This window comes from Brassica napus, chromosome A3 (assembly GCF_020379485.1).
Source record: "Brassica napus cultivar Da-Ae chromosome A3, Da-Ae, whole genome shotgun sequence".
Classification (NCBI taxonomy): Eukaryota; Viridiplantae; Streptophyta; class Magnoliopsida; order Brassicales; family Brassicaceae; genus Brassica; species Brassica napus.
The window spans coordinates 8,007,117-8,020,727 of NC_063436.1; the positions used below are offsets into that span (position 1 = coordinate 8,007,117).

The 13,611-nt window shown below is 37.3% G+C and overlaps 5 protein-coding genes across 5 annotated transcripts; 4 read left to right on the forward strand and 1 right to left on the reverse strand.

Moving 5' to 3' along the window:
* The first annotated feature begins 1,761 nt into the window (after positions 1–1,761).
* On the forward strand, positions 1,762–3,887 carry LOC106443469 (exopolygalacturonase). Its single transcript, XM_013885030.3, has 2 exons — positions 1,762–2,829; positions 3,196–3,887. Exons 1-2 carry the CDS (start codon positions 2,096–2,098, stop codon positions 3,683–3,685), a joined length of 1,224 nt encoding a protein of 407 aa, XP_013740484.1. The 5' UTR covers positions 1,762–2,095; the 3' UTR covers positions 3,686–3,887.
* A 449-nt stretch (positions 3,888–4,336) lies between these two features.
* On the forward strand, positions 4,337–6,041 carry LOC106444852 (putative F-box protein At4g22180). Its single transcript, XM_013886275.3, has one exon. It carries the CDS (start codon positions 4,358–4,360, stop codon positions 5,438–5,440), a length of 1,083 nt encoding a protein of 360 aa, XP_013741729.3. The 5' UTR covers positions 4,337–4,357; the 3' UTR covers positions 5,441–6,041.
* Positions 6,042–6,692: 651 nt separating this feature from the next.
* LOC106443471 (putative F-box protein At2g33200) lies at positions 6,693–8,158 on the forward strand. The gene has a single exon (XM_013885031.3). It carries the CDS (start codon positions 6,760–6,762, stop codon positions 7,855–7,857), a length of 1,098 nt encoding a protein of 365 aa, XP_013740485.1. The 5' UTR covers positions 6,693–6,759; the 3' UTR covers positions 7,858–8,158.
* Positions 8,159–8,984: 826 nt separating this feature from the next.
* On the reverse strand, positions 8,985–12,268 carry LOC106437789 (chaperonin CPN60, mitochondrial). The gene is given in 23 exon segments (NM_001316056.1): positions 8,985–9,252; positions 9,341–9,419; positions 9,486–9,591; positions 9,677–9,880; positions 9,957–10,052; positions 10,136–10,173; positions 10,175–10,179; positions 10,182–10,213; positions 10,288–10,356; positions 10,444–10,524; positions 10,600–10,689; positions 10,769–10,855; positions 10,926–11,030; positions 11,109–11,151; positions 11,153–11,162; positions 11,164–11,170; positions 11,172–11,380; positions 11,465–11,472; positions 11,474–11,489; positions 11,492–11,624; positions 11,854–11,985; positions 12,081–12,105; positions 12,192–12,268. Coding segments are annotated over 23 exon segments (1,746 nt in total). The 5' UTR covers positions 12,230–12,268; the 3' UTR covers positions 8,985–9,119.
* A 641-nt stretch (positions 12,269–12,909) lies between these two features.
* On the forward strand, positions 12,910–13,427 carry LOC106441286 (NADH dehydrogenase [ubiquinone] 1 alpha subcomplex subunit 13-B-like; the record flags this gene model as incomplete). The annotated part of the gene is made up of 2 exons (XM_013883120.3): positions 12,910–13,028; positions 13,117–13,427. Coding segments are annotated over 2 exons (264 nt in total), but the record flags the coding sequence as incomplete, so codon positions are not given.
* Positions 13,428–13,611: the final 184 nt, after the last annotated feature.

Here is a 13,611-nt window from a genome sequence, read left to right on the forward strand (position 1 = left end):
TGGTTAATTATGCTATTACAAATTATGAGAAATATTACATAGACAATATTACAGTCCTTCTAATGTCAATTTATTGCAGTGCCATAACGGTGAACACACGCGCCCCTGTTGGGATGACCCGATCTCAGTTCCTGAATGTCTGTCATCGAGTCTAGAAACTCTTGAATGGGTAGGATATGAAGGAAGAAAAGAAGAGAAAGAAGTAGCAGCATTCATATTGAGAAGCGGAAGATGTTTGAAGAAAGTAACTATCTCCTCTAAATCCACTGACCCCGACAAGAAACTTGAGATGCTGAAGGACTTGTCCTTGTCCTTCAGGCGTTTACCGACATGTCAGGTTACATTTGACTGAAGTTGCACTCAATAGTCAAAGTTGGGTTTTGTTTGATCCCATATCTTATAAATCTAAAAAAAAACGCTTAGAGCTTGTGTTTTCTCTTGTAAATTATTTAGTTCGCATGTAGGTCATGTTGGTCGAGTAGTAGATTTACAGAATCAACCGATCAGTGTTGGGAAGTCAACACATGTCAATGAATCGACTGCCCCTAGTGTTCAGTCTTTGAGGTTTTTGGTGTGGATAGTGCTGTCTTACTTTTGTAGATTCTCTTCTAATCATTTCTGTCTTGTTACTTTGAATAGATAGCAAAACCCTCTGGTTAAGCTGATCAGAAGTTTGATTGTAATGGGTTTGGATGGTATGGATAGGAATCATAGGATAAGTGAGTTGCCTGATGCACTGCTTTTTGATGATATTGACATTACTACCTACGACAAAAGTTGTGGCAACAATGGTTTTGTCAAAAACGATGGCAGTTTCTTTGGATTCTAGTGCCAAGACTTGAATACCGTATTCATAGAAAATAAAAGTTATGGTGGTAGAGGACCTCCACCTACCAATTCAACGTATATAACCTTGTGCTCATGTTGAATAATAAACACGGAAACATTACATATATAGTAATAGTCATGCATTGACATTGTGACGTAAAACTTGTCCATTCGTATCTATTTAGCCGGAAGTTCGTCCACATTTAGTCGTTCATTCCTTCTTGTCCATTTAATTAGTCTGGTATGAGTTCACATGGTAACCTTCTGCTTCCATTCTCGAATGAGTGCAACATGTCAACAACCCAGACACCTATTGGGCTTTCTTGTACCCATCTATTAAGCTGATTGCATCATTAACACTGGACTTGGGCCTCCTCATGTCTTTGAAGCATTGCTAAATTTCACTGAGTAGATAATTTCTATTTGTATGCTTTTGGCACATTTAAATATAAATGCACCAAAATTAAGCAAAAAACGATCATATCAATTTAGTTTTTTTTCCATTTTATTTTAATACTTTCCTTACTACACCCCGTTATAATGAAAGTTATATCAATAGTTGATCATTTCCTTATTACATCAAATCATATTTACTAAAAAAAGGTTTAGCTTAAATGTTGACATTTTAATGACTATATAGATTTGTATTTTTTTTGGCAACTCAAATTATTTTAGATAAAAAAAAATTCTTCAGAAGATGAAGGCATCTCGTATTGGACATATACAACACCCAGTTTAGGGTAAACATATACTTATATTAATGTGACATTTAAATTGAATAATTCACACATAAGCTCCATTACTATGTGTAAACACATAAAATAGTATACACATATTTTAACACTCCGATCCCGCACACACAAATCATATATATCCATACATCCATATTCTAGCTCTTGTTTCTTTTCCATCTCTTGTTTTTTTTTACCGGAGATGTGTAATATGCTAACCTAAGAAATGTAACAACATTTTTACTTTTGGTAATAAAATTTAACTTTTACCAATAAAAAGTGAAAAAGGAAAAGGGTAGAATCTACTTTGAGTTACAAATCACACAAAAATCTTAATTACATCTTGATAATATTCTAACACTAGTTATTTTCCATATGTATGGTAGTAATCGATTGTGTTTCCCTTATATGTTCATTAAACATTCAATGTCATAAATATTCTTATCTTGTTACCCTATAAATAAAGAAGCTCAAACGCTCGACTTTACCTCAACTAAACCAAAAGGTTAAGAAAAAAAAAAGTGAGATCGATCGGGATGGCGTCTAGGTTTCTGATCTTGTGTGTCTCGTCTCTCTTCTTCTTCTTCCTCACCGTCTCAAGTGCTCCCACGAGTGGATATTACAAAGGAGATAAGGTCTTCGACGTCAGAAACTACGGTGCTCACGGCGACGGCAAAACAGACGACGCTATGGCGATTACAAAGGCCTGGAACGATGCTTGTCAATGGAGTGGTGGAAGCTCAACGGTCTATATACCTCTTGGAACATTCTATCTCAGTCAAATAACTCTCTCTGGTCCTTGTAAAAGTTATATCACCTTTATAATCACCGGAACCTTGTCGGCTCCTCGGGATCCTAACCTCATCAAACAAGAAGAATGGATAGAGTTCCGGTACGTAGACAATCTCACCGTTACGGGAGGAGGGTTACTTGATGGTCAAGGATCTTACTCTTGGTCCCTCAATGATTGCGACAAAAACCCTAAGTGTCGTACACTAGCTATCAACATAGGGTTTGCGTTCGTTAGATACTCGAGGATCAACGGTGTGAGATCTATCAACAGCAAAATGGGTCACTTCAACTTATTCTCGGTCGAGGATTTTAACATTACAGGCGTGACCATCACGGCTCCTGGAGATAGCCCTAATACCGACGGTATCAAGATTGGTAAATCCAAGGATATGCATATTTACAACGTCACCATAGCAACCGGTGACGACTGCATCGCAATACTTGACGGAACTACCAACTTGGATATCTCTAATGTCAGGTATTAATATTCGCCTTAATCATAGTTTAGACTCAAATTTGACTAGCGGAAATATAGCAAACCTCTTAACAAAATATATGTAAAGTTACATAAACCGTAAGATATATGAGAATATTCTCTGATTGTTTTTTGGTTAACCAATAAGTTATTTTTTAGTTGCTTTGGTCTACAATGTTTCTATGTGAATTCAATATATAGTTTAAGCTCAAATTGATTATAAAATATTAAAAGTTGTGTTACGTTAACCATACGATATATCGTAATATTCTATTTTACGTTTCTTTTTGGTTAACCAAGAAATTATTTTTATTTTCTTTTGTCTCTATGTGGATTCTTCAATATACTGATCTTATGATATATTCCTAGGTGCGGACCAGGGCACGGGATTAGTGTCGGAAGCCTTGGCCGGTATAAAGATGAGAAGAACGTCGAGGGCTTAACCGTGAGAAACTCGGTTTTCAACGGTACAACCGACGGTTTACGGATCAAAACATATGCTAAGTCGGTCTCGGAGATTTCGGTTTCGAACTTCGTGTACGATAATATCCAAATGGTCAATGTCGGAAACCCTATCGTCATCGATCAACAGTATTGTCCTCATGGACAATGCGATAGTCCTGGAAAGTATAATTCTCATGTTCAGATCAGGAACGTGAAGTACAACAAAATCTGGGGAACTTCGACGAGCCAAGCGGCTTTGAACATGCAGTGTAGTAAAACGTTTCCTTGTCAGGACGTTGAGCTTTCAAATATCAACTTGATGTACAATGGGAGGGATGGCTTGGCGACTGCTTTGTGTGAGAACGTTGGTGGTTCGGTTCGTGGGAAGATTGTGCCTTCTGGTTGTCGGATTTGATGATTCAAGATTAAGCATCTGTTTATTTTGGATATTTTAGTAAGATCATAGGACTAGTGTTTTAGTTGGTTGTCCTCGATGCAATAATGAAGCTAAGATACAACCTAATACGTATAAAACATCCAAATATATTTATAAATTTGGGATGTGAAAGGTGTCTGCAGTTTCTTGTATCATTCTATTTTTTTTTTTAACACAAGATACTTATATTAAAATCCACTTTCGATCTTGTATCATTCTATAATAAGGAAAAAAGAGCTGGTCTAATTTTGATCTTGGCCAACCTTTTCATATATAGACTTTTTTTATAATTTCTATATTACAAAAATCTTTTAATTTATTTGTCTATTATTATTTTATTATCATCATTCGTCTGCTACAAAATTCCAAAACAGACAGATGCATCGTTTTCCTAGACGAATGATTACGGAATTTTGTGTAGACGAATGATTATTTGAAAGATTATTTGACAACGATGCAACTTTCAACTTTCAAATTTATTTATTACTAGAATAATAAGTAATACTAATACACACGGATGATGATTACGATACACTGAAAATAGTTTGACTAGGAATAAAACTTTTCCTATTCCTAGTTGGAAAAGGAAGTTTAATTAAAACCATTACATAAACCTTTACAACTCGTCTGAGGTAAAAGTCTCAAATCTCAATGTCGAACATGGTCAAGTGGTCGGAGCTAAACGCTGACGTTCTGCAATCAATCCTTGAACGTTTGAGCATCATTAATTATCTAAAAGCTCGATCCGTTTGCAAGAATTGGCGCGTAGTTTGCAAACAAATCTCTTCAATACAAGACAAGTTTCCATGGATAATAATCTTTCCTCGTCGAAGACCAAAGAGCTCTACATGTCAAGTGTTCAATCCCCAAGAAGGTAAACTTTACACACTGAGAAACCTTGGCAATGACTTCTCCACACACCAGTGTATAGCAACTTCTGGAAGCTGGCTTTTAATGTTAGACCTACGATCAAATCTATACGTTTTGAATGTTTTCACACGTGAGAGAATCGATCTACCACCATTAGAGTCACACCAAGGGAGGCTACAAGTTAATAGATTACAAAACAACACATTCACCTTCATGATCAATCAATCATCAGCACCGGGAAGAAACGTTCTAAACAGGACAAAAGCGGTTTTATGGGTCGACGAGAAAACCAAAGGTTACTTAGTCGTCTGGTCGATAGGTCTATCTTATATAATGTATACTAAGAATGGAATCGATTTCTGGAGAGAGATACCTATAAAAGAAGGCCCTGAGAATCTTCATGGATGTCAAGATATTGTCTACAAAGACAACAATCTTTACATTTTGACAGGTCTAAACCGAATCAGAATCTTGGATTGCTCACAAGAACTCCCTAGAGCGTTAGTAGACAACGTTGATGATGATCCATTTAGGGATGATCAAAGAAGGCGAGGTAAGATCGGTGTTACTGTCTCTGGAGAGGTTTTGATAGTTAAGAACCGGTTAAAGCAGGTTTTCAACATTTTAAAGATGAATTCAGATGGGACAAGTTGGGATGAGGTGGAGTCATTAGGGGAAGAGTCTTGGATCACTGATCTTGGTGTGACTGTACCAGGAGTTGATGGGAGTAGACCAAACTCGATTTATTACAGAGATAGGTCTCTTTATTGTGGAGATCTTTCGGTTCAAGTGTTGGAGATGATCCTAGAGGTTGACAAGAATGGTCACGCGAGATGGTTTATTCCTAGTCTTCGTGAGTTGTAATTAGATCAAATTATGTTTTTGTGTTGCTTTTTTCGAATTATTGTGAAACTATCTTTGAAAAAACTATTCAGTTTGCAAGTGTTGCAAGAATTCTTAAAGAAAAGTGTGCCGAGGAATGATAGTCCCTGATATACACTTTGAAACGCTCCCAGTCGCTAAAAATATTCAATTTGACCTTGTCGAAATTTTGAGATCGTGTTCCTCAGCTGGTAACATTCTTTTCTTGAGCTCTACGGACTAGCACCAAGTTTGCTGGTATTTAGGGAGAGTTCAGGTTCTCAAAGACAACTGTTTTGTTGGTAAACGAGAGAAAGGAGATTTCATCGTCGCTTGGGTTGTCAAACAAGTATAATAAATCTTCTTATACTAGAAAGTAGCAAACTATAGTGATGGTGATACATTTTATTCAAAGGTTGTTTTTTCTTTCAAAAAAAAAAATAGTGATGGTGATAGCGATGGAGTTTTACATGCAGATAGTGTGAAGACATGGCTTTATGTCTATACCTCTGATCAGTGACGGAGCCAAATAAAAATTATCCCGCAAACAGAAAAATATCAATCTAGAGGTTGGTCCAAACTTTTTATCCTGGAAACAGAAAAATATCTCAACAGTTACACTACAGTAGCAAGAATAAGTCCAGTAGCAACATGCAAAGTCCAAAATAAATTTAAAAGCCTATTAACCAAACGTTGGAAAAAGTGTTTCTTGATTTATATCATCATCCACGATGGATCCCCGAGATGTTTCAAATCAATAAACATTTTATATTATTATACATTATCAATATAAAGTCAAGTTACTACGTAAGTGATATGCTCTCCACCAAACTAAAATCCTCATGATATAATTTAGACGGTTTCAATAATTTTTCTGTATCAGAATCACATGATGAATCTATAATTTGATGTGCAAACGAGTATAAAAACAAGCTGACTTGTTAATTAATGCAAGTTGGTAATGTTGGTCTTTTTGTGTGGCTTCTTTGGATCGTGCTTTACAAAAAGATGCTACAACCATCTTCTATAAATTTTGTAGTTTTCACTTAGTATATTCTACTAATAAGATGTAATGAATCAATTTTTTTGAAGTTTTTTTTTACATGCATATTATATATCTGAAATCGGGATGCTATATGACTTAAAGTAAAATTCTCCAAGTTGTGAAAACGTATTCTAACCTTGTAAAATTCTAAAAAATGCTCATTAATATAGTTCGGCCCATTAATTATTTTTAATTTAATTCAGAATCAAACCCTAATCCACATTTCATCTCACTACAAAATAAGCAAAGTTGGGAATGATCTGAAGAGACGGCGACAATGTCTAGAGCTCGGTATGGTTGGTCCAAACTTTGCACCGATCTTCTGCGATCGATCCTCGAAAGCTTACACCCTAAAGATTTTCATCGGGCAAGAACTGTCTGCTCAAGCTGGTACTCTGTCTCCACAACATGTACGCGACGTCTGTGTCCATGGCGAATCCTATTACGTAAGTCTTCTACTCTGTTATACGATCCCGAACAAGACAAAACTATCGAAACCGAACATCCAGGAACCGACTTCTCGAACAGCTGTGTCGTGGCTAGTTGTAGCAACTGGCTCTTGATCATTGATTCTTATTTGGATTTGTATCTTTTGAATGTGTTTACTTGCGAGAGAATCAATCTTCCATCGATGAAGTCATTGCTTTTTGGTCAAGTTATTACCTTCAACGTGCGTAGTAGCCTAACCTCATCGAGTACACCGGCTTGTCTTTGGATGAACGAGAGAACAGGGGACTATGTCGCAGCCTGGAGTTACAAAGAACATTACTTGTTCTTATACAAGAAAGGAGATGCCACGTGGCGTAATCATAAAGGCGCACGTTGTAGATCCATGGCGTATAAGGACAACAAGCTTTACGTGTATACATCTGATGGTTACATCAAGATTCTTGATTTGTCTGGAGACTCGGTTAGGGAGATCGTGGAAGGGAACCCATGTCCTAACCATAGGTTTCAGTTTGTTTCACAACTTGGGGAACATGTGTGGAGGACGAAAGTAGCGGTTACGAACTCAGGAGAGGTTTTGATTGTTCTGAGCTTAAGAGGGTTACAAGAGAAACGTTTGTTTTGCATCTTTAAGATGAATGTTGAAAGCGGTAACTGGGAAAGAGTAGATTCTCTTGGAGGTGAGGTGTTGATATTTGGTCATGGAGTCACAGTAAGATCTCCGATCAAAGAGATTGACGGTCAGGGAATCAAGAGTGATTCAATCTGTTTCATTGATTATGATCTTTGGCCAGGTGCAGATTATTTCTATCACACGAGGCAAATTAAGAGCGGTATATTCGATCTTGCGACGAGGACAATCACATGGCCTAAAACATCAGATCCTTCCGTCTTGAAGAGCTTCTGGTTTGTTCCGGGATATGCTTAAAGTCTTGGTCTGAATAATGGTTTCAACTTAGGGTCTAGTCTTTAAAAAGACTCAGCAGCTAAAGAATGGGCTTCTCTTTTGTCTCGCTACTTTGTGGGTTTGATTCTAGGTAAGAGTTTGTTCAAGCACTTTGATGCTTGTAGACTTTTATTTAATCGTCTTTTATATTTGCGGGTTTAGTAAGGAAACATGGTGCTTAGTCATGTCGTTGCAAGAAAACTTTTCATTTTATTGGTTTCTAAAACCTTGAACTTTTGAAAAAGGTCAAAACAACACATTGTTGATGAAACTTGAAATTATATGCTCACTTGTGCAGTTTTGGTTTACAACGGTTAAATATAAACATCTCATCACAAACAAAGATGAAATGAAGAAGACGATTCAACAAAACTTTTCAAAGATGCTACTGAAGGAACATCTGCACGACCTGGAGACCCATGAGATACATCCATACCCATGATTAAGGTGGGAATTTTGTTAATCAATGGGATGCTGGAAGAGCACTCTACTTCCAACAGAGAATTGATTCCACCAAGCTAGATTAAGATAGTAAAAGAAGTTAAAGAGAACACTACATCATATGCAAATCCTATAAAAACCGAAGGAAGAATACCAACAGAGACACATTGTTGGGTGATGTAGAAACTGAAATCACCGGTGCTGCGGTTGCGTAGGACGGCGTAAACACGGTGTTGGGTGATGCCTAGCTGAGATCGCCTCTTGTAGAGCTTAAACGAGGCGGTGAGATTCCTGAAACTCTTGGAGACGAGGGAGTGTGTCGGGTAGTGGCTTCTGGGAACACGAGCGACGATGTCAAATACAGCCACGTCATCATAAAATATACAGCCACGTCATCATAAAAAGTGAAGTACTTGACGTTTTATACAGCCACATCATCATAAAATATTTTGTATATATGCACATGTTTGATTATTTGACATTTTATATATTTTTTTAATTTTTTTGTATTGTAAATTAATTGATATAAATTTTGTTAACTTTGAAGAATAATGAAAACCCAAAAATGACAAAATTTGATTTTGTACTAAAGAGACAATAGCCTAGTTTAGTTGTTTTCTTTTCCCAAATTTCCTTTTAATAAATCGATTGTGAAGGACATCCAGAAATCATGGAAAAATCTTAAGGTCTCTCCCTTTCAATCATGACAGAAAAAAGAATCCGTTAGTTCCTTGAGCATGAAACAACTTTATCATCTCAAAACAATCTCCAAAGTAACCTTAGCTAGCATGGCATGGTTCTTATCAGAAACCCATTCCTCCCATACCGCCCATACCACCCATGCCGCCGCCACCACCGCCCATAGCTGGAGACGCATCCTCTTTAGTTGGAATCTCAGTCACAACTGCTTCCGTTGTTGTCAACAAAGACGAGACACTAACCATATAACAACAAATATTAGCAAAAAAAAAAGGCATTGCAGTAAAACTACAAAATAATGATAAAATTTTCAAACTCTGTCTACCTTGCAGCATCAACCAATGCGGTTCTGATCACTTTCACAGGGTCGATAATACCAGACTTCACCATATCAACGTATTCTCCTGAAAAAAAAAATTAGTTTATATAACGAAACAACAAGGTGGACCAAGAGCAAGTCTGTAATGTACCTTTAGCAGCATCATAACCGAGGTCAGGATTATCTGATTCCAAAAGCTTGCCTACAATGACTGCACCCTCGACTCCAGCGTTGGAAGCAATGGTGTAAACAGGTGTCTGCATCAAAGAAAGATTGTGTTTATGATTCAAGAAGCTGTTTAACTTGGAAATGTGAAGAAACATGTGATGAGAGAAGAAAAACCTTGAGAGCGTTCTGGATGATTTGGACACCGATTTTCTGATCAAAGTTAGCTGTTGAAAGCTTGTCAAGTTCTTTTGACGCGTACAAAAGAGCAACACCACCACCTGGAACAATACCCTCTTCAACAGCTGCTTTGGTGGCATTTAGAGCATCGGTCACTCGATCTTTCTTTTCTCCAACTTCTGACTCGCTCGCACCTCCAATCTAAAATCTCGTAAGAATATATATATATATCTCTTCATTGATTCGTTAAAGTGCTCCAAGAGAGTAGTTTCATTACCTTTAGTACAGCAACACCACCAGAAAGCTTAGCCAACCTTTCTTGTAGCTTCTCCTTGTCATAGTCAGACTCGCTCGCTTCAACCATGGATCGTATCTGTGTGATTCCATTTAGAGTGTTAGTATATATATATCTCTGAATCTGCTACATGATAATATATGTGAGAAGTACAAACCGACCTGTTCACATCGCTCCCCAATTGCTTTCTTGTCACCAGCCCCATCAAGGAATACAGTGTCGTCTTTGGATACAGTTATCTGTTCACAAATTAAAATCATGTTATATATTAACTGTATATGCAAAGGTAAATGGGAAAAAAAAACAAACGAACCTTTTTGCAGTTTCCAAGCATACTGAGGTCAATTTTCTCAAGATTCATACCCAACTCTTCTGTTATTACCTGTAAATTGAAATCATCAAAGGAATATTATAGTTCATGCAGTTGGTGTTTTGACAGATAGTAAGTAATATAAGAATATGGCCTTGCCTGGGCTCCGGTGAGGGTAGCTAGATCGTGCATGTTTGCCTTACGGTTTTCTCCAAAACCAGGAGCCTTCACAGCACAGACCTATAATGTGACGGCGTTTAGATCAGTCCAACCACACTAAACTTGTAATAAGGAGTAAGTTAAAACAACAAAAACCTTAATTCCAGCACGGAGCTTGTTTAGAATTAGCACGGCAAGAGCATCACTCTCCAAATCCTCCGCAACGATCAACAGCGACCTTTGACTCTGGAAAATAAATACTCAGATACAAAGTAAGTTGAAGAGATTACTGACACACTCGAGAAATCATCAAATTGTTTTATACCTTGAGGGCAAGTTCTAAGACTTTCACCATAGAATTTAAATTGGAGATTTTCTTCTCGTGGATTAGAATGAGAGGATCTTCTAGTTCCTGCAAATCATATCCAATTCAAATGCAAAAGTGTTGCCTAAAATTGATAAAGTGAGATCCGGATCCTTACACATTTTTGGTTCTTCTGGTTTGTAATGAAGTATGGGGAGATGTATCCCCTGTCAATCTTCATACCCTCAACAACTTCAAGCTCGTTAAACAAGGTCTTGCCATCCTATATCAAGAGATGATGGCCCAAGTTAAGTCGCCAGCAGATTAAAACTTAACAACTAGGGGATCAAATTAAACTCACTTGGATTGTGATGACTCCCTCTTTGCCAACACTCTCCATAGCCTTTGCAATCAGTTCACCAATTTCTCTATCGCCATTAGCTGATATGGTTCCAACTTGAGCAATTTCCTCAGAAGTGCTAATCATGCGTGCTCGGCTCTTCAAGTTCGTCACAACGGTGTCAACAGCCAGTTTGATACCACGTCTTAAGTCCATTGCATTCATTCCAGCAGCGACTGATTTACAGCCTTCCGTGAAGATAGCTCTAGTAAGAACCGTAGCACACGTTGTTCCTGTTTTTTTTTATATCGCATACAATTTAATACTAAAGACCAACATAAAAACGTTGTAATACAATTATGAAAGGGAGGCCTTACCATCACCAGCAACGTCATTGGTGGCGTTAGCAACCTGTTTGACAAGACTGGCACCAACGTTCTTGACTCTGTCCTTGAACTCAATGCTCTTGGCAACAGTTACACCATCCTTTGTCACCTTAGGTGCACCCCAGCTTTGTTCGATGATGACATTACGACCCTACAAAGAAAATTCAGAAAACGGTTTCAGACACTATGGGGGTGGGTAATAAAACAGACGATTTATGATGATTAGTGTCACTAAGGCGTTACATAAACTAGATTCCCTTACAGTATTAACCTACTGAGCATAAACTATGCAAGTGTTGTAAAAACATGACAACTGTAACTACTAAACAATATCAACCTACTGAACAGAAACTAACTGAAGCAAAAGTTATTATATATACCTTTGGTCCCATGGTGACTTTAACAGCATCAGCAAGCTCCTCGACACCTCTAAGCATCAAAGCACGACCCTCAACACCGAACCTTATGTCTTTGGCTGCATAATTCCTAGTGGAACTGAGTCTGCTTCCAATCTAAACAATAAACAGACAGAACACACATCAATACATACATAGACACAACTGGATAAAACAGAACAAGGTAGATACGAAATGAAGAACAGACGAACCTGGGATGTACAGTTTCTGGCAACTCTGTGAAAAAGCAAAGAAAGATTATAATTAAATTCAATAAAAAGGGAGAAGCTACAGTCACTAAAGCAAAGAAGAATAGATCTAACCTAGCTTTTGAAGCAATGCTGGAGATAAGACGATACATGGTGGTAAAATTCTAAGTCAACCCGAGACGATGATCACAGTTTGCTTCAGAAACAGATCGAACTAAAGAGAAGCTCAACTGAACGAACCAAGAGGAGAAATAAAAGTACAGCCAAGCAGAGCCTAGGGTTTAGGGTTTTGGCGTTTTCTCCAAGTTCATTGAATTGTTCCGATCTGGGTCCAGCTCAGATTAATGGGCCTTATGAAGCCCATTTATTTAGCCATAATATAGATTCTAGCTCAAAATTTTACTTTTTTTTTCTGGGAACAAGTAACCTTAAAAGCTTCAAATTTTGTGTGTTAAATTGGTCATGAATAACACACTGTAGGTTAATTAACGATCCCTTGAGCTTTGGTGAAGATGATACTAGTTACTTGTGTTTGCTTGATACAGTATCATTACACAACACCAAAGCTTCAGTTTTTGTGTGTTTTCTAGTCTTTATTTAGTTTACTAATAACCCAAATTTTATGGCTAATTAGTTGAACCCTTGAGATTTAGTGAAGAAAGCATTGTAATTGGAAAAGGATGATGATACCAGTTAGTTGGGTTTTGGTTTTTAGGTGGTCGGATTGTGATTTATCAGCTTGACTAGTGTAGTTTTACAACAACACATGTTATCCTCTGTTGGTCAGCAATTCAGTTTCTTAATGATGACGAAAATGTTATAATGAGAATAATGTGTCACCACAAAGGTTCTAATTAAGATTTGCTGTGGTGATGATAGAGCGTTGAAGGAAGAGAAATACGCTGCGCGTAGAGCTATTCTTCCCATTCTTCAAGCAGAAGAAGATGAAAGGTATAGCAAAACAAAACCAAAAAAGTTATGTTTCTTGTGGTATAGTAGTCAGAGTTCAACTGAACCACATGTGTTTATTTGTAAATAGGTTTGTGTCTGAGTGGAACAAGTATCTAGATTACGAGGCTGATGTGATGAAAGATGTTCCTGGTTGGAAAGTTGGTGAAAACGTGTATAACTCTGGTCGTTGGATGCCTCCAGCTACTGGAGAGCTTCGTCCTGATGTCTGGTAATATATTATCAATGCCTCCTTTTCATGATGATGATGAATATTGTGTAAGCATTTTAGAACCGTGCTGTGTCTCTTCTTTTTATCTCTTCTTATTCATCATATAATAAGAGAAATGATACATACACACTTCATGTATTGAGGAACATATTTTTGTTTTATTTCATTCACACCTTTCTGTCTCTTTGTCAATAGGAAACTTGGGTTTCTACATAGATAGATTTTGTTCACATTATCTAATCAAGTTTTGAAACATCAGTATGTTTTCACATAAAGGTAGCTTATATATATAATATGGTAACAAACACATTACCAACAAAATAAATTGATGTCTAAGAGTGGGAAGCCACATCT